Below are 20,756 nucleotides of genomic sequence, written 5' to 3'. Positions count from 1 at the left end.
GACAATGTAGACAGACTAACGTTCATCAAAATGAACAAGTCATGGATTCACAAGGAATTTACTACCCCGGTGTCATCCTGGGGAGAGTAAATGCTTGTGTAGTTTGAATGTGCTTGATGCAAATCTAGCTGTGAAGTGTACAACTAGGGCACAAGTGCTGCCACTGATGGGGTGTCTGTGTGGCCCAATTTTTGGAAAAAAGGGAGACTCTTCTTGGAGTAACCCTTGCTGTGTTTTTAAAAATGATCCAAGATGCACAGCGCTAGGATCAGGAAAGACTTTGCTACCTATCCCGGTGTCATCCTGGGGACGGTTAAGTATGGCGTATTTTTTAATGTGCTTGATGCAAATCTAGCTGTGAAGTGTACAACTGGGGCACAAGTGCTGCCACTGAAGGGGTGGGTGTGTGTGTGGCCCAATTTTTTGGAAAAAAGTGAGACTCCGCTTGGAGTAACCCTTGCTTACATTGTTTTTAAAAATGATCCAAGATGCACAGAGCTGGGATCAGGAAAGACTTTGCTACCTACCCCGGTGTCATCCTGGTATGACGGTTAAGTATGGCGTATTTTTGAATGTGCTTGATGCAAATCTAGCTGTGAAGTGTACATCTGGGGCACAACTGCTGCCACTGAAGGGGTGGGTGTGTGTGTGGCCCAATTTTTGGAAAAAAGGGAGACTCCGCTTGGAGTCACCTTGCGGTGTTTTACATGATTTTAGAAGGGTGTGCCATGGCTATATCTGTGTCGCCTCCTCTTTTTCCTTGTCCAGCTCTTTTGTTTTCGCATGAGTATATGTTCTTGTCACTTTCCCATGTGTTTGTGTTGTGTTGTGAGTTGTTTGTCATCTTTTGGACACCTTGAGGGTGTTTTCTAGGTGTTTTTATGTGTTTGTGATTGCCTCCCATTGTTTCCTATGCGGTTCAAGTGGTTCGCCGAACCGGTTCGCCGGACCGAACTCGAACGAGACCTCTGTTCGGCGAACCGAACTCGCTCATTTCTAATTATTACTACACATACCCACGTGAAGTACTGATTACAGTGCATACAGTTCTGGCCCTTAACTTTACTGATGATCATATCACTAATTAGACACCACAGGGTTAGGCCCTCTGTTCCTGCATGCCTACTATGAACACTGTACCTGTATTATACTTGTGAATACATGTGTTAATGTGATAAGGTACTGTATATTTGACTTTTTTCATCAATTTTTTTATACACTGTGCAGTGATACCTGTCCTTGACCTCCTCATAATATTTGTACATGATGCCCCTTTTTAAGCTCTCTGCCTGTTGGTATTCATTTTAAATAATAAAACTTGTTATATTTTTGACTAAATCGGTTTCTCTTAGAATTTTTGTTCTATATTTCGGTGCCTTGCCTTATTTTTACCATAGGTCAGCTACATCCATTTGACACTATTTTGAATATATTTAGAACATATACATCCATCATTTTACACTATATATATATATATATATATATATATATATATATATATATATATATATATTTTTGGTGTTGCGTACGGTCATATTTTTCTTTGAACGACTTCTGTTTGTACAAGTCATTTTGTGTCCAGAAATAGATTTATTCCTCCTGTACACGGGTTATCTTATTCTTAAAAGTAATCTTAAACAATAGATGCATTTTAATGATTGAATATATTGAATGTTGTATTAAAATATTGCTTTGCAAATGAAAAAGAAATAACATTTTTAAAATTATATTCTGTCTCATGCAGAGATCATAATAATGCTGCTAAAATATAAAGGTTATTGGATTGCACTAGTAGCATTCTGTGTCCTTTTGAGCATGATTTATCACCAAAATATCATAAAGGTAAGACACATAATGTTTTACAAGTTGCTTATACTTGCATGTGTTATAAACCCCTTAATACATTAAAACGGTTTTCAGTAAGGGGCCTTCTTCCTCACTGTCATTTTAAAATGGTGGTAAAAATAAGTGATTTACGCCCCCTTCAGGTCAAAATCCCATGGTTGACGGCTGTATGAGGCAGCTGACACCAGTGGAAATAAATTGAAGAAGAAATCGGATATACACTGCGCTATCACCACGGAATCCGATGTTAATTGAATTCCTTTATTCTTTGTAAAGGTCGACGCGTTTCAGACACACATGTCTCCTTCATACTTCCTTTGAGTGACTTATCTGGTTTGGTTTCTTACAAAATTGATTTGTTTGTTCTTTTTGCCATCCATAGTATTGATAACATTCTTCTCCAGCATCACATTTTGAAGGCATTGATTCTTCTTCTATCTAGTTTGCTCATCATCCAAGTTTTGCAACAATGTGATACTAAAGCAAAGACCAGACTATTTATGAGCTGTGTCTTTGTTGAAATGTTCCTTGATTTGAAGAACTTGTCCATTGACTTCATTGTTGATTTGCCCATAGCTATTCTCCTATTAACTTCCGGTTGCAGTCCTTTACAACTTCCAACTTGTCACTGTTCATCTCAAATGTGACCCAGTCATTCCTGGCAGGGGTCAATATCTTTATCTTCTGTGCATTGAGTAGGAGTCCTATTTTTGACCTTTCCATCTTGACACTCCAAAGTGAGTCCTTGTTGCTATCAATGTTGCATCGCATGTGTATTTAAGATTGTTGACTGTCCAGCAATTTTGATTCCTTCTAAAGGGTGCTTTACACACTGCGACATCGCTAGCAATGTCGAGCGCGATAGCATCCGCCCCGACGTACGTGCAACATTTGGTGATCGCTGCCGTAGCAAACATTATTGCTACGGCAACGTCACACGCACATACCTGTGCAGCGACGTCGCTGTGACCGCCAAACAATCCCTCCTTCAAGGGAGAGGTGCGTTCGGCGTCACAGCGACGTCACCGCGACGTCACTAAGCGGCCGTCCAATAGAAGCGGAGGGGCAGCGATGAGCGGGATGTAACATCCCGCCCACCTCCTTCCTTCCTTCTTTTCCGGTGGACGCAGGTAAGGAGATGTTTGTCGTTCCTGCGGTGTCACAAATAGCGATGTGTGCTGCCACAGGAATGACAAACAACATCGTACCTGCAGCAGCAATGATATTAAGAAAAGGAGCGACGTGTCAACGATCACCGTTTTTGGACAATCGTTGATCGTCGCTCCTTGGTGTCACACGCTGCAATGTCGCTACCGGCGCCGGATGTGCGTCACTAACGACGTGACCCCGACGATATATCGGTAGAAATGTCGCAGCGTGTAAAGCACCCTTTATTTGTCAGTTCCAACCTTCCTGAAAATAGATTCTGCATTTAATTTGAAGAGAAATGGTGGCAGTATGCAGCGTTGCCTGATGATTTGCATTACTTTAACCCATGCTTTGTCACAGTATTCTGTTTGGACTGTTGCTACTTGATCAATGTAAAGGATCCTAATGATGCTAATCAGATGGTTTGGCATACACATATCCTTCATGGTATTCCAAAGTTTCTGCTGATTAACACAGTCAAAGGTTTTGCTGTAGTTGAAGAATCAGACATAGATCTCCTTTTTGTATTCTATGGCCTTTTCCTTAATCCTTATAATAATAGCAATTACATCTCTTGTTCCTCTGCCTTTTCTGATTCCTGTTTGTTTCTCTAGTAGATCTTTGTCACAGTAAGGGGTACTTTGCACGCTGTGACATCGCTAGCCGATTGTAGCGATGCTGAGCGCGATAGTCCCCGCCCCCGTCGCAGATGCGATATCTTGTTATAGCTGCCGTAGCAAACATTATCTCTACGGCAGCTTCACATGCACTTACCTGCCCTGCGACGTCACTCTGGCCGGCGACCCGCCTCCTTCCTAAGGGGGCGGGTCGTGCGGCGTCACAGCGATGTCACATGGCAGGCGGCCAATAGAAGAGGAGGGGCGGAGTTGAGCGGGACGTAAACATCCCGCCCACCTCCTTCTTTCCTCATTGCAGGAGGGACGCAGATAAGGAGATGTTCCTCGCTCCTGCGGCTTCATATACAGCGATGTGTGCTGCCGCAGGAACGAGGAACAACATCGCACCTGTCGCTGCAGCGAAATTATGGAAATGACCGACACTACACAAATCACCTATTTTCGACGCTTTTGCGATCGTTTATCGGTGCTTCTAGGCTTTACACGTTGCGACGTCATTACCAGCACCGGATGTGCGTCACTTTCGATTTGACCCCGACAAGATCGCAATTTTATGACAGAAGATTTATCGCAGCAACGACTTTGGGGCACTTTGCACACTACGACATCGCAAGCCGATGCTGCAATGCCGAGTGCGATAGTCCCCGCCCCCGTCGCAGATGTGATATCATGGTGATAGCTGGCATAGCGAACATTATCGCTACGCCAGTTTCACATGCACTCACCTGTCCTGCGACCATCGCTCTGGCCGGCGACCCGCCTCCTTATTAAGGGGGTGGGTCGTGCGGCGTCATTGCGACATCACACGACAGGCGGCCAATAGCAACGGAGGGGCGGAGATGAGCAGGATGTAAACATCCCACCCACCACCTTCCTTCCGCATTGCCGGCCGGGACGCAGGTAGCAGATGTTCCTTGCTCCTGCGACTTCACACACAGCGATGTGTTCTGCCGCAGGAACGAGGAACAACATCGGACCGTCGCAGCAAGGTAATTATGGTTTACGCCGAAGCTATACCGATGATACGATTACGACGCTTTTGCGCTTGTTAATCGTATCATCTAGGCTTTACACACTACGATGTCGAGAGTGACGCCGGAAGTGCGTCACTTTCAATTTGACACCACCGACATCGCAGCTGCGATGTCGTAGTGTGCAAAGTACCCCTTAGTCTTTCAAGATGTTCAGTTCACTATTAGAGTTTGTGCGCACATTGTGGTTTTTTTTTGCTCTTTGGTTGCGTTTTAAACTGCACTGTGTCAATGACAATATGCATGCGTTTTGCTTCCCTAGCAAAGTCTATGAAAAATCAAAATTTCCATCCGCACGTTGCTTTTTTTAGGCAGCAGTTTGTTTGACAAATATTTGTCAAAATCTTTGCCTAAAAAAAAGCAGCATGTTCATTCTTTTTTGCGTTTTGTCACCCATTGAAATGAATGAGGTGCGTCCAAAATGCAACCAAAATGTTTAGCTGTGTGTTTGCATCACGTTTTTGTTGCATTTAGCATTCGTTCTTGTCAACAAAAACACAGGTCACCAACTTTTCTCCATTTAATCTCTATCTCTGTCTCTCTCCGCTTTGTACTCACTGATCGCGGCTATCAAACTGCTATCAAACTGTTCCCGTGGCCTCTCCTACTTCTAAAAGTGCTGGCTACTCATTAGGCTCATTTTGTATTCACTGCACCCACTCATTAGGCTCATTTCATATTCACTGCTTCCCCCGCCCACCAGCGCCTATGACTGGTTGCAGTTAGACTTTCCCCCAAGCTGAGTGACAGCTCTCTGACTGCAACCAATTACAGCCGCCGGTGGGAAAACATATCATATGTCTATATCATACAGTAAAATAAATAAATAACTTTTAAAAAATGGTGTGGGGTCTTCCTCGATTTTGATACCCAGCCAAGATAAAGCCTCACAGCTGGGGGCTGGCATTCTCAGGCTGAGGAGACCCATGTTATTGGGAGCCCCCATCCTAAAACTATCAGCCAGCAGCTGCCTGGAATTGCTGCATCCAGTAGATGCGACAGTCCAGCAACTTTACTCAGCTCATCCCGATTGCCTTAGTGTGGTGGCAGTCGGGGTAATAAGGAGTTAATGGCAGCCCATAGCTGCCACTAAGTACTCGCTTAGTCATTACAAGCATCTATGAGACACCCCCTCATCACTAATCTGCACGTGAAAGTAAATAAATAAAATGTGTGTGTGTGTGTGTGTGTGTCTGCTAAAGGAATTCTCACCGTCACTTTTACAATCACAAAATTTTGCACAGACACCCCATGTGACTCAGGGAACGTCATAGACTATGTTTTGATGGTTAAATTTACCTCTGCGCTTTACAGTTACTACAAAAAACACCTGCCTCCATTAAAGTCAATGGAGCTGTGAGCAAAAGGTTATTAATAGCAGCTGTGGTTGGTTGCTATAGGAACAAAATACATTGTTAGCATAACAAGCTTATGTATGAGGTATTAAGATGTCGGTGGGGAGATGGATAGAGAGAGACAGAAAGGGACAGACAAACTTAGGCACAGACAGAGTAAGAGGCAGACAGGGACAGAGACAGACAGACAGAGATAGAGAGACAGAGACAGGCAGGGAAAGAGAGAGAGAGAGACAGACAATCAAAGAGCCAGACAGAGGCAGACAGACACAAACAGACAGGCACAGACAGGGAAAGAGACAGACATGCACAGATAGGGAAAGAGACAGAGACAGACAGGGAAAGAGACAGAGAGAGACAGAAAGTCACAGAGACAGAGGCAGAAATATACAGACAGGGAAAGAGGCAGGCACAGACAAGGAAAGAGACAGAGACAGGGAAAGAGACAGAGACAGGGAAAGAGAGAAAAATAGGGAAAGAGACAGACAGACAGGGAAAGAGACAGGGAAAGAGACAGAGATAGACGGGGAACGAGACAGACCCGGAACGAGACAGACCTGGAACGAGACAGACCTGGAAAGAGACAGACGGCAAAAGAAACAGACGGCAAAAGAGATAGACGGGGAACGAGACAGACCTGGAACGAGACATACCTGGAACGAGACAAACGGCGAAAGAGACAGATGGCGAAAGAGACAGACGGGGAAAGAGACAGATGGGGAGACAGATGGAGAAATAGACTGACAGACAGACTGAGCGCGCGCCATAGCACAAGAGACAAGGTATCCACCTGCTGCACTCAGGTTACCTAACCAGCTGGGACACAGTAAACGGACAGACGGGATCCCTGTGGGTGGCTATTTGGACAACTGGGAAGCTATTCAGCTCCCTGCTGTCATTACCTGATCCCCTGATGAACCCCAAACCACAAGTGGGGGGAAACGCGTAGGGTTAAGGATTTTGCACCAGACACGTGTTATCTGAATTTTAGACTGTATGATTTGTGATATCTAACCATCTAATCGCTGTAGCCCTGGAGGACTACCAACCAATAGTAGGCTGGGTTCTTCCCACTAATCATTTTTGTATACTGATTATCTGTATTTGATTAATATTGGATCATTTATATCTATTTTTAATCCATACTGTAACAGATAGCTCCTCTTGCCTGATATCCATTTATCTGGGCTGCACCTCTATATGCTGGGAACCCTGGTTTGCATGCTGGAGGCTTGCTCCTAGATACATTTTGTACTGGATTGGAGTTACATGTAAAAACTTTAACAGTGATACTTTTTTTCCATACGCTATCAGTAAATTACGTGTGTCTGGTATTTGTGCTTGATCTATTTGCACTTTGCACTTTTTGATAATTGGTGGTGGATTGTTCTGAGGTAGTTAGGAACAGGGAGGGTGAGCCGACGTGGAATGGGGGCACCACTAAACTAGGGTGCTTAAAGCCCCATTGCTAGGCAGGATTGAGAGGAGGGATAGACAGCACCCCTGGTACCCAACCTAAATAACTTTAATATATTGACCTAGGGTCCTCCATTATCTTCCTATACCTCATCACCAAGTGTGTATCCTCCGCACTACACACACACACTGTGTGTCTGGCTGAATGTCTTTATGACTTTTTAAATATTATTACTAATAAAATTGATTTTATGGGTATCATTTTTGATTTGGTTTTTTTCTAATAAGTACCCTATCTATATGGTAGTGGTCTACCTTTTGGGTTTCCAGCATTTTTTGATCTTCCTCGGTCCCTGAATCATAACACCCCCCTTAATAAGATTATTTGTCTTCTTACTCCATGAGGGCTACCCAGAGACTACAGTGTCCCACAGCTATGGTATATAGGTGCGTGCTAATCATGCCCTCGGGTCTTTCCTATCGTCTTCACCTCAGTTCTCAAAGAAGGGATCCGAGCCCCATGGTCCACTTCTGTAACAGCCTCTTAAGTTTGACACTGGGTCGTTGAGCTTTGATGGTAACCATTGTGTCAGATTTGGAGGGGCTACTGGTGTATGTAATACTGAAGGGAAGGTTGCCATGGCTATAGCCTCGTTTGTCCCCTCATTACAAATCTTCTTACAGCAAGGTAAAATACAGTAAACAATAATTATAGCAAAAAACAACACTAGGAGGGTTATAATCCCTATCTGAATTAGTATCCTTTTCAGAGAAGTCATCAACTAAAACAGTCACCCCAAAGATTGGTTACCCCTGAATTTCTTTTCAATTCTTTAGATAGGGAATGAGTGACCTTACCATTTGGGCCTGTTTCATCTGGGATATAAGTACAACCTGCATCTCCTATCATTGCTGAAACACCTCCTTTTTCTGCTAATAACATATCCAAAGCCATCCGATTCTGGTCAACAGAGTAGTCTGACCCAACTGAGTAGCTAACCCAGTTAAGGTGTTCCTGGAGTAATTAATAAATCTCTGTTGATTATAATAGAGATAATTGATCCATGCAACATTCTTATTCACAGTAATAATGGGAAGTAAGGACTCAAATCCTGCTGCTACTTCATCTCTGGCCTTATACTCCTCCAGGACCCCCTTGGGACTCCAATTACATCTATATATACATGGGGGTCTTCCAATAGGTCATTGTTTGACACAGCTCTATGGGTTCTGGCTCCACCCTTGGATACCTATTTTATCTGTTTGAGGGTAACTCCATGATTTACAGGGGCTATTAGGATTGGCATGATTACTTTAATTAGGGCACATTGTGCTAACCAAGGAAGGTTGAGTCTAGATCTTATCTTGAGGTCAGCAAATAACCAAAAAACATTTGCTACAGATAGTCTGTGGTTCTTTTTCAGATGTTAAATGAGAAGGAGAATACCTGGTTGGTGCTAGTCTATCCAGCCGACTCATGAACCTTGGTGATTTACTCTTGATAAAAAACCAAAGCGTGATGAGGCGCTGACTCAGAGAAGCCTTCTGAGATAATTGGTAGGATGGCAGCGGCTCTCTGCTTCAGTTGTTTCAGGTCCATTGGTTTCTGAGGCGAGACGTTAACTCGCGTGTCACTGACATCAGCCTGGTGGGATGGGCTCTCCCAAAACTTTTCCTGGGACTAGAGGTTTTACAGCTGGCATTTTGTATTAAGGAAACTCACTGAATATATTTATATATGTGTTAGTAGAAAACAAAAGCATTCATAAATATGTATGTTAGGCTACATCAACTAAACTACGTATCTGGGTCTGTGAAATGGCTGAATTAAGTATTTCAGGTTACTCAATTCTTACCCTCAACAGTGTACCCCCTAAAGACTTATTTTTGCCATTTCCGAATACTAAGGGTACTGTGTTCCCTTAGAAACAGAGAAAGAAAGATCTATTGGGAAAACCTGCTTGACTGAATGTTGAGGCATGGGCGGAAAGGGGAAAGGGTTTTCTTCACTGGTTTGAGACCAAGGACTGCAAGAGGAGTTCTCACCCTTTGTTGCTGGACTTTCCCATGTCTCAAGGTTCTCTAAGTCCTCTCTTCTACCTGTTTTGGCAATGGTGGCCTGAGACTCTACAGGTCTTTTGAAAAGGATAAATACAAGCAAGACGCTCAGTGCAGCTCCGGTGGGTCGACCCTTCTGCAATGCGAGGCGTGTATCCATGGTGCCCTGCCGTCAAGCTTCATCGAAATTTCTGTGATTGGGAGAAGCTGGATTAGCTCATCTAGTCTTGACTCATGGCTCTTTCTCGCTTGTCTTTTTAGGATCAATCAGTCCCCTGACTGAAGACCATATGCTACTAGCTCTGATTTAAGATCTGGAATTGGAGAATACACCTGTTCATTACACTATTTAGTCAATCATATAAAAAATTGTACATGCCTGTGCTAAACCAAAAAAATCTTACAAATAGACCTGTTTATTACGAAAAGAAAACAAAACATACATTTAGTTCACGACTTGCCAGTTTCCACCTTTCTATAAAATACACACTTTTTTTACTTCTGTAAATCCATTTTTTTTACATAGCACCTCCATCATGTAGTTTTCAGCAATAACGTCGTTTTCTGCACTGGAATGCCTCTGACCAAACCTGGAAAGAAATTTACACAACTAGCACAAACTTGCATAAAACCTGCTCATGATATACATCTATAATCAATCTGCAGTCTCTGAAATGGGTAGAGCAGATGCTGTTTTTTTTTCTGCAGACTCTTTACAGTTTTTTGCTCACATTGTTTTAAGGACGTGTTTTACAAGACTTGGTGAGTCTACCCACCTGAGTACTGAACCCTGGTGTCACCAAAGCACACACTGATAACTGTCTTTCACAGATGTTAGTCCATAGGTTACCTGGGCAATCAATGAGAAGATAACTCATGGCAGAGAAAGCTTACCACCCTTTATCCACAGACCTTCCTCAGTCAGCTGTGCTCCCTGCGTCTCACACTCCATTCCTTGATGAATCGCTTGTTCCTGTATGGATTTAAGAACACAAGGAGTGACAAATGTCACGGATGTGACAGGTGCCACCAAGGTCTGGTACTGGTCTGCATTGGTAATGGACTCTCAACTCTAGGCCCGTTCACTGCTTCTTTGTCAGCTGCACCTATGCGGGGATCTTCTCTAGCTCCATCACTGTCAGCTCAGGTCTAAACTTTATCTTTAGTATACCTGGCTCATTTGACAACAGGAAAGATCCACAACCTACATACACATTTGACCATGCTACCCACTTCTGTTCTACCCATTCAGAGAGGGCATCAATACATCTCTGCCTCCTGTATCGATAGTAGGGGAGGAAGTGGTTCAAATTTTTATTACCTCATGTGTAAACCGTAGCATATTCAGTGTAGAATCGACCAACATCTTGTTCCATCTATGAAAACAAAAACTAAAACTATGCATTAGATCATTCTTATAACTTTAACTCTGACCATGATACAGTTAGTGGTCATCTATATCTTACATGGTTGAAAATACTAAATAAATAAATAACATAGGACAAAATTTTCCTGTTTCAGTTAGCAGACATGTTTCATAGTAGTCCAGTTATTATGAGTGTTGTGGGGGAAGGGCCAGCTTCAGAGTTTTCTCTAATATGTCTGCTGCGCCCTTTACTGCTGGAGAATATAATAGATGACTTCTGCCCCCCCATTCCCCTTTTTTGTGTGTACCAATCTAGCAAAGTTCATAGTTTTATGCTGGTATGCTCTAAAAGAAAAATAAGACAGGAGACAAGAAATTACTATGACACTCAAACAAGACAAACACTGGATATAACCCATATCTCTGCAACAATATACATTGCTGGGGAATAGTGAGACCTTATGATAGATAACACGGTTCATATATATTGTACACGAATATCCATGAAAGAAAAACCAAAATATTAATGAAATACTGGCAGTCTGTATGCAGAGTCACAAAATAAAAATATATTGTCCAAGTAAATCACTATAAAAAAAGAAAAAAACTAATTTGCATATCTCAAGAAATCTAATTTTACCTGCAAAGTTAATTAAATCACTTAGGTATGAGCAGGAAAATAAAAACAAACTATTAATAATTTCATTACATTTCTCAAGTCTTTATCTGTAAAATTTGAACAAAGGGCTTGCTTTACCATTTGGGAGGGGCCATATTCCATTCTTATCAGTACAGAAGGGGGATGCTACTAGGAAATTCGAGCCAAGCAACTTTGGAACTTTTACTTTCTATAATACACTGGATCTATTTTTTAATTCTTTCACAAATGGATATAATACCTTCTGACATCATTGGAGTAAGTCTTTTAAGATTTTTAGATTAGCTAACACAGTAAAAAGATATGTATTTACCTGTTTCTATTTTTTTTTTAAAGATATAATGCTGCTGGACTATTAAAACACCAATTGTTCAAAATTTTTACTTATTTATATCTGACATACTTATTGGATAGCTAAGTAAGCAAATATACTATTTTATACTTATTCAAATATTTTAGATGTTTATTAGTGATGAGCGAGTACTAAAAAGCTCGGGTGCTCGAAGCTCGGGCCGAGCCTCCCAAGATACTCGTGTACTCGGGCCGAGCAACGAGCCCAATGTTATCCTATGGGAGACCCGAGTATTTTTGTGAAATGACCCCCCGGCAGCATGGAGAAACCCTAAAAATGGCAACAGCATGGGGAAGACCCCTTGAAGCATTTATCACTCAAAAGTCACAGCTGTGAACAATTTTGTCCGCGTTTTACGCCATTTTTACGGACTCACCAGAAAACCTTCCAAAATGACCCCAAAATGATTTTTCATGGCGGAAATGTTAAGGGCACATACCCAATAGTGAGATAGAGCTGGTGTATGTTACTTTTTGAGATTAATACATGAAAGATTTTACGTGAAAACATTGTGTGGCACTCCGATGTCCCTGAGAAGAGATGTACATGAAGGCCTCTTGAGTCTAATGTGCCCATTTTGAGGAAGTGAGTCTTTGTAGTATTTTCCTTTGCCAGGGCAGTCCAAAATTGTGAGGTTCACCAATGCCCCTGCATACAGACGTGCATGAGGGCCTCAAAACATTAAGTGTCCATTGTCAGGAAGTGGGTGTATTATAGTATAGCCCTTAGGCAGGGCAGCCAAAAATTGGGAGGCTCCACATTGTCCCTGGATAGAGACGTGCATGATGGCCTGTAAACCTGAAGTGCCCATTGTAAGGAAGTGGGTCTATTGTAGTATAGCCCTTAGGCAGGGCAGCCAAAAATTGGGAGGCTCCACGTTGTCCCTGGATAGAGACGTGCATGAGGGCCTGTAAACCTGAAGTGCCCATTGTAAGGAAGTGGGTGTATTATAGTATAGCCCTTAGGCAGGGCAGCCAAAAATTGGGAGGCTCCACATTGCCCCTGGATAGAGACGTGCATGAGGGCCTGTAAACCTGAAGTGCCCATTGTAAGGAAGTGGGTCTATTGTAGTATAGCCCTTAGGCAGGGCAGCCAAAAATTGGGAGGCTCCACGTTGTCCCTGGATAGAGACGTGCATGAGGGCCTGTAAACCTGAAGTGCCCATTGTAAGGAAGTGGGTCTATTGTAGTATAGCCCTTAGGCAGGGCAGCCAAAAATTGGGAGGCTCCACGTTGTCCCTGGATAGAGACGTGCATGAGGGCCTGTAAACCTGAAGTGCCCATTATAAGGAAGTGGGTGTATTATAGTATAGCCCTTAGGCAGGGCAGCCCAAAATTGGGAGGCTCCACGTTGTCCCTGGATAGAGACGTGCATGAGGGCCTGTAAACCTGAAGTGCCCATTGTAAGGAAGTGGGTGTATTATAGTATAGCCCTTAGGCAGGGCAGCCAAAAATTGGGAGGCTCCACGTTGTCCCTGGATAGAGACGTGCATGAGGGCCTGTAAACCTGAAGTGCCCATTGTAAGGAAGTGGGTCTATTGTAGTATAGCCCTTAGGCAGGGCAGCCAAAAATTGGGAGGCTCCACGTTGTCCCTGGATAGAGACGTGCATGAGGGCCTGTAAACCTGAAGTGCCCATTGTAAGGAAGTGGGTGTATTATAGTATAGCCCTTAGGCAGGGCAGCCAAAAATTGGGAGGCTCCACATTGTCCCTGGATAGAGACGTGCATGATGGCCTGTAAACCTGAAGTGCCCATTGTAAGGAAGTGGGTCTATTGTAGTATAGCCCTTAGGCAGGGCAGCCCAAAATTGGGAGGCTCCACGTTGTCCCTGGATAGAGACGTGCATGAGGGCCTGTAAACCTGAAGTGCCCATTGTAAGGAAGTGGGTGTATTATAGTATAGCCCTTAGACAGGGCAGCCAAAAATTGGGAGGCTCCACATTGTCCCTGGATAGAGACGTCCATGATGGCCTGTAAACCTGAAGTGCCCATTGTAAGGAAGTGGGTCTATTGTAGTATAGCCCTTAGGCAGGGCAGCCAAAAATTGGGAGGCTCCACGTTGTCCCTGGATAGAGACCTGTTAGGTTCTTAGTGCCTCCGTGCTTGCATTTAAAAACCGCACGTGTGTGCCTGTTGGTGGCAGCTTTCCGCTGCATTTGTGTGAGTTTTGCAAAAACTTGGATATAACGCACAAGTCTAGTGAATACACATCAGCACAGCATTGCAAAATGCGCAAGGGCGTTGTCAACGAACAAGGAAGTGGACGTGATGGTGGTGCAGGCAGAGACCGAGGTTGTGTGCAAGCTCTAATTTCGCCACAACAAAGGGCCACATCTAGTCGCTCGCACGTCCTGTCCCAAATTCTTGGGGACCGCAGCAGTACACCGTTCTTGAACCAAGACCAGTGTCAACAGGTTGTTAGTTGGATAGCGGATAATGCTTCCAGTCAGATTGGCACCACCACAAACACTCTGTCTTCCACACGGTCAAGTGTCAGTAGCCGTGATACTGCACCGCACATTTCAGAACCTGATCCTCCTTCCTACCACCAGGCCGAGTACACGTCCACGGACATTACTGATCCCACACTTGGACACTCGGAAGAGCTGTTCGTTCACGTTTCCATTCACAAATTCTGGCCTCTCGCCAGCTCCTGTTGAAGTGGGCCATGACGAGATTGTATGTACAGATGCCCAAATATTTGAGCAGCCACGTTCTCACGAAGTTGGCAACGTGTCTCAACAAGGGGTGGACGATGATGAGACACAATTGTCAGGAAGTCAGGAGGAGGAGCAGGGTGCGGAAGAGGAAGACGACGTGGTGGATGATCCAGTAACTGACCCAACCTGGCAGGAGGATATGCAGAGCGAGGACAGCAGTGCACAGGGGGAGGGAGGCGTAGCATCACAACAGGCAGTAAGAAGCAGAGTGGTGGCCCCAGGCAGACGTCAGGCAACTGTTCCCCGGAACAACACGACACAAGGTGCCTGTACAAATGTTAGGTCTTCCCGAGTCTGGCTGTAATACTATTGTATGTATTGAGGATTTCTATTGCGTTAGGGCAATGACAACCAGAGACGAGTTCTTGGTGCAAGACGTTTATAATATGCAACCAGCAAATATGTACATAAACGGAACAAAAACACAGTAGAACATAAATACAGGAAATACCTTCCAGGGACGGAGCGAAAGGGAATTCCCGGGACCGCGCACCGGACTCCCCCAGGGAGACCACCAAGAGCGAACCCCTATACAGGGACTGTCTGGCAATCACCCCAGAAGCCCTAAATGCGCAGCGGCCGGGACACAAAAGGGCAATAGGTAAGTCCAAAAATGTCCGTACGTGATGTGAGTCCAGAGTGGTATTAAACGGAAGGAACCGGGCAGAAGTGCCGACCAAAGACGGCAAACGGAGTCCGGGCACAGCTAGATGATACCAGATGAAGTCCAGAGTCGGTGTCGGTTGTTTTCCAAGAGGATCCGAATAACAATCAGGAACCAAAAGCAGCAGGGCAGGAGCACACAGGAAGCAGTATACTCAGGCACTGGACTAAGCTTTAGGGGCGGCTTTTAAACAGATGGACAGGAAGTAGGGCAACAGAACAGAAAACTCCATGTTAACAAAGGGCAAGCTCTTTCAAAAGAAAACTGGAAAACCCGGAACTCTGACACTGGCAGTTTTTTAAGTTGGCTCCCGATGATTCTAAAAAGGCCATTTGCAACACCTGCCATGCCAGCATCAGCAGGGGTACCAAAACTAGCAGCCTGACCACCACCACCATGATCAGGCACATGTCAGCCAAGCACCCGACTTTGTGGGAAGTACAACAGAGTCGAGGAGCAGTGCTTGCTGATGTCACTGCTACGTCTTCGCTGGTTGTGCATGCGAGCCAATCCCCTGTCCATGCTGCCTGCGAACAAGCCTCCTCCACTCCTGCACCTGCAGTTGCCTACGCAGAAAGAACACCATCATCAAGCACGTCCTTGTCCCAGCGCAACGTTCAGTTATCCATTCAGCAAACCTTTGAACGCAGGCGCAAATACACTGCCAACACCCCACATGCCACAGTTCTAAATGCTAACATTTCGCGACTGCTTGCGCTGGAAATGTTGCCTTTTAGGCTGGTTGAGACAGAAGCATTCCGCGACCTGATGGTGGCAGCTGTCCCACATTACTCGGTCCACAGCCGCCACTATTTCTCCCGGTGTGCCGTCCCCGCATTGCATAACCACGTGTCACAAAACATCACACGTGCCCTGAACAACGCTGTTTCAGCCAAAGTCCACCTAACCACAGACACGTGGACAAGTGCATGTGGGCAAGGCCGCTACATCTCGTTGACGTCACACTGGGTTAATATTGTGCAAGCTGGGACCCAGTCTGAGCGAGGGACGGAACACGTCCTTCACACACCAAGTTTTGCAGGCCCTACCTCAGTCAGGGTTTCACACACACTCTACAGCTCCGGAATGTCATGCTCCTCAGCCTCCTCCTCCTCCTGCGCATCCTGATCCACTTTACCCTCCACACCAGTCCCAAGCTGGAAGTGTCGCGGGCGGAGGAGGGGACGGTGCGCTCTCCCACTGCTCGGGTCCGGCTGACGCTGCTCTACGGCTGCTGCTGCTCGTTGGCTCGAGCGATGGCCGGATCCCGGGGACTCGAGCGGCGCTACTCGCCCGTGAGTGAAAAGGGGTGGTTTGGGTTTTGGGGATATTGTCCGAAACGCCACCCACGGTTGTGGTGATTGTGTGGACACCACCGCTGCTCTGGACGGGGATCCCGGGAGCCTGTGATAGGGAGCAGCTTTGTTGTTATTTCTCCCCTCCGTGGGTAGGGGGGTTGGTTGTCCCGGGGCCTGGTGATGGGGTAGACATGGATGACAGGCGGGTTGCGGGGCCTGATGAGGTGCAGGGTCGCAGGGGCAGAGCTGTGCCGCACGGCACGGAGGTACTCACTCAGCCCAATGATGATGACACAGTTCACGGTTAAACAAGTGGCTGGATGGGCGGGTCACTCGGACGGCTGCGGTTGTTCCTCCCTGCAGGTTAGTGATGACTGTCTCTCCCTGCACCTAAGTTAAGTGTTGGTAGTAATGGTTTCCCAACGGTAACCCGCTCCCCGACCTGGATATGGGCCGGAGGAGCCCCTTTTGCCCACAGGCGCTGGCCCTGGGAGACGGTTGCCCTTGGCGGTGGCTGTGTCTCCCCTTCACGGTTGTACGGTTGCCTTCTATCTGGACTTGGCTGTTTGGAAACCCTGAGGTTCCCTTCACTAACGGATTTGGCAAATTCACGGCGACACCAAGCCTTGCCGGGATCCGAAAGTCCTCTGCCAATGGTGCTGGCTTCTCTTTGTATACCGGTCCGGTACGGCCGGGTCACCACCCGTCCACGGTCCTTATGGCAGACTCCAATCGGCCTCCACTTCAGACGGTCACCACATCCTGCCAACCTTGCTGTCCTGTCCGGGCCACACACCCGGACCAACTTCAGGCTCTTTGCTGTCACTTTTCTCCTCTCTACTACTTTCCTCCTTCCACTTCCTTAGCTTAACTCTCACTGCCTGTGTTTTCCCTCCTCCTCGGTGGGTGGAGACCAACCGCCTGGCTCCACACCCTGGTGTGGACAACAGCCCCTGGGGAAGGCAACAAGGATTTTGTGTTTTGACTATGATATGCCTGCAGGGAGTGTGGGGTGGTTAAGTGTTGTGCTCTGTGGCCCCTGGCTTGTCCAGGGCGACACAGAAGCACTGCAGCACTGCCTCGGCGAAGCGGCAACAGGCAGTGCTGAAGCTAATCTGCATAGGTGACAAACCCCACAATGCAGAAGAGGTGTGGACAGCTCTGAAACAGCAGGCAGATCACTGGCTCACAACTCTGAACCTAAAGCCAGGAAAGGTCGTGTGTGACAATGGCCGGAACCTGGTGGCGGCTTTGAGGCGAGGCCAGCTGACACATGTTCCATGCGTGGCCCATGTGCTCAACCTCGTGGTTCAGCGGTTTCTAAAGTCATACTCAGAGCTGTCTGATCTGCTGGTAAAAGTTCGCCGCCTGTCTGCACATTTTCGAAAGTCACCTACTGCTTCAGCCGGCCTTGCCGGCTTAAGACGCCGTTTGCATCTTCCGGCACACAGACTGGTGTGTGATGTCCCCACGCGTTGGAATTCAACTCTGCACAAGTTGGTCAGGATATGTGAGCAGAAGAGGGCAGTTGTTGAGTACCTGCATCACCTAAGCCGTCGGGAAATGGGTCAAACTCCACACATAACACCTGAGGAGTGGAGATGGATGTCCGACCTATGCACCATCCGCCAAAACTTTGAGGACTCCACCAAGATGGTGAGCGGCGATGACGACATTATTAGCGTCACCATACCGCTTCTCTGCCTTCTAAAATGGTCTCTGCTCAAAAAACAACCATGATGCATTGCAGGCGGAGCGCGATGAGTTTGAGCAAGAAACAGTAGTGGGTGTGGGTGATGATAACACACAGCCCAGCCTCGTCTCATCACAACGTGCAGTGGAGGACTATGACGAGGAGGAGGATGAAGACATGGAGCAACTCTCTGGCCAAATTGAGGATATGACATGCAGTCATATCCTCGGTTCAGCGTGGCTGGCCAGAGGACAGGGTAGATGATGAGGAGGAGGAGGAGGAGGACAGCATGTTCAGTCATCGTGTTGGTCAGGATACTGAAGTGATGGCTGTTAAGAGTCTGGCACACATGGCTGACTTTATGGTAAGCTGCCTGTCTCGTGACCCTCGCGTTAAGAACATCTTGGCCGACAATCATTACTGGTTGGTAACACTGTTAGACCCACGCTAAAAGGAGAACTTTATGTCTCTTATTCCCGAGGCGGAGAGGTCAGGCAAAATGCAGCAGTTCCAGAAGGCCATAGTCACGGAAGTAGGCAAAGCATTCCCCTCACAAAACGCTAGCGGCATAGGTCATGAATCAGTGGACAACCGAGGCGTACAGCCGAGAGAGGCACAAGTCCAATCCGCCAGAGGTAGGGGAACAGTCTTTAAGATGTGGGACAGTTTTCTCAGCCCCTCACGTACCACAGCCCCTGAGGTGCGGGGTAGTGCCACAAGAAATCCTAAGTTTGCCCAGATGCTGAAGGAGTACCTTGCAGATCGAACAACTGTACTCCGACATTCCTCTGTGCCTTACAATTATTGGGTATCCAAGCTGGACACGTGGCATGAATTGGCTCTCTACGCCTTGGAAGTCCTGGCCTGCCCTGCTGCTAGCGTTTTGTCAGAGCGTGTTTTTAGTGCCGCAGGTGGAATCATTACAGATAAACGCACCCGCCTGTCAACTGAAAATGCTGACAGGCTGACTCTGATCAAGATGAACACGGGTTGGATTGGGCCAGACTTCACCACACCACCAGCAAATGAGAGCGGAATTTAAAGTTTGCCATGTACCTCCACTCACCCATGGGTACACACTTCTGGACTTTGGATAATCGCTGGACTGCTCCTCCTTCTCCTCATGCGCCACCATGATGATGACCGTTACAAATTGCAATACTTAGGCCTTTGTTTCAGGTATACCCCCAGTGGTAAATTTTTTCGCCCATTCTTTGCAGAATGGACATTACAACGACAGGAGACCCGCTCCTTTGCAATGGGAACAATGTTTTGAGGCCCTCATGCACGTCTCTACCCAGGGACAACGTGGAGCCTCCCAATTTTTGGCTGCCCTGCCTAAGGGCTATACTACAATAGACCCACTTCCTTCCAATGGGCACTTCAGGTTTACAGGCCCTCATGCACGTCTCTACCCAGGGACAACGTGGAGCCTCCCAATTTTTGGCTGCCCTGCCTAAGGGCTATACTACAATAGACCCACTTCCTTCCAATGGGCACTTCAGGTTTACAGGCCCTCATGCACGTCTCTATCCAGGGACAACGTGGAGCCTCCCAATTTTTGGCTGCCCTGCCTAAGGGCTATACTACAATAGACCCACTTCCTTACAATGGGCACTTCATGTTTACAGGCCATCATGCACGTCTCTATCCAGGGACAATATGGAGCCTGACGCTGCCACCGACTGCCACACACATGCTGTTTTTAAATGCAAGCACGGACGCAATAAGAACCTAACTGGTTTTTAGGAGCGACAATTACTGAGAAGTCTGACACTATCAGACACTGCTGACTGACGTGTATTATACACTAGACTTGTGCGTTATATAATAGTTTGTGCAAAACGCGCACCTGTACGCTGCCACCGACTGCCACACACGTGCTGTTTTTAAATGCAAGCACGGACGCAATAAGAACCTAACTGGTTTTTAGGAGCGACAATTACTGAGAAGTCTGACACTATCAGACACTGCTGACTGACGTGTATTATTATACACTAGACTTGTGCGTTATATAATAGTTTGTGCAAAACGCGCACCTGTACCCTGCCACCGACTGCCACACACGTGCTGTTTTTAAATGCAAGCACGGACGCAATAAGAACCTAACTGGTTTTTAGGAGCGACAATTACTGAGAAGTCTGACACTATCAGACACTGCTGACTGACGTGTATTATACACTAGACTTGTGCGTTATATAATAGTTTGTGCAAAACGCGCACCTGTACGCTGCCACTGACTGCCACACACGTGCTGTTTTTAAATGCAAGCACGGACGCAATAAGAACCTAACTGGTTTTTAGGAGCGACAATTACTGAGAAGTCTGACACTATCAGACACTGCTGACTGACGTGTATTATACACTATTCAGTTATATGTAGTTTTTTTTTCTGAATGTGAACACAGCTCCGCCCCTTTCGGCCATATTTTTTCCATCTCCTATATAAGAAAGTCCTTAGTTACCCCTCTCCACCCATAGCAGTTTTTAATTGCAATGAGATGACACACAGTT

The 20,756-nt window shown here is 46.2% G+C and overlaps 1 protein-coding gene across 2 annotated transcripts in view; it reads left to right on the top strand.

Annotated features, from left to right (window-relative positions):
• Positions 1 to 20,756, top strand: part of LOC142256081 (NXPE family member 1-like) — a 533,261-nt gene that overhangs the window by 343,640 nt on the left and 168,865 nt on the right. For both annotated transcript variants that reach the window (XM_075327595.1, XM_075327594.1), the window contains exon 2: positions 1,745 to 1,842. In XM_075327595.1, the coding sequence (XP_075183710.1) occupies positions 1,756 to 1,842 (87 nt within the window). In that variant the 5' untranslated portion in view covers positions 1,745 to 1,755. The remainder of the gene's footprint in view (positions 1 to 1,744; positions 1,843 to 20,756) is intronic.

The sequence above is a fragment of the Anomaloglossus baeobatrachus genome, chromosome 11 (assembly GCF_048569485.1).
Source record: "Anomaloglossus baeobatrachus isolate aAnoBae1 chromosome 11, aAnoBae1.hap1, whole genome shotgun sequence".
NCBI classification, from domain to species: Eukaryota; Metazoa; Chordata; class Amphibia; order Anura; family Aromobatidae; genus Anomaloglossus; species Anomaloglossus baeobatrachus.
This window is presented reverse-complemented; position numbering and strand designations above follow the sequence as displayed.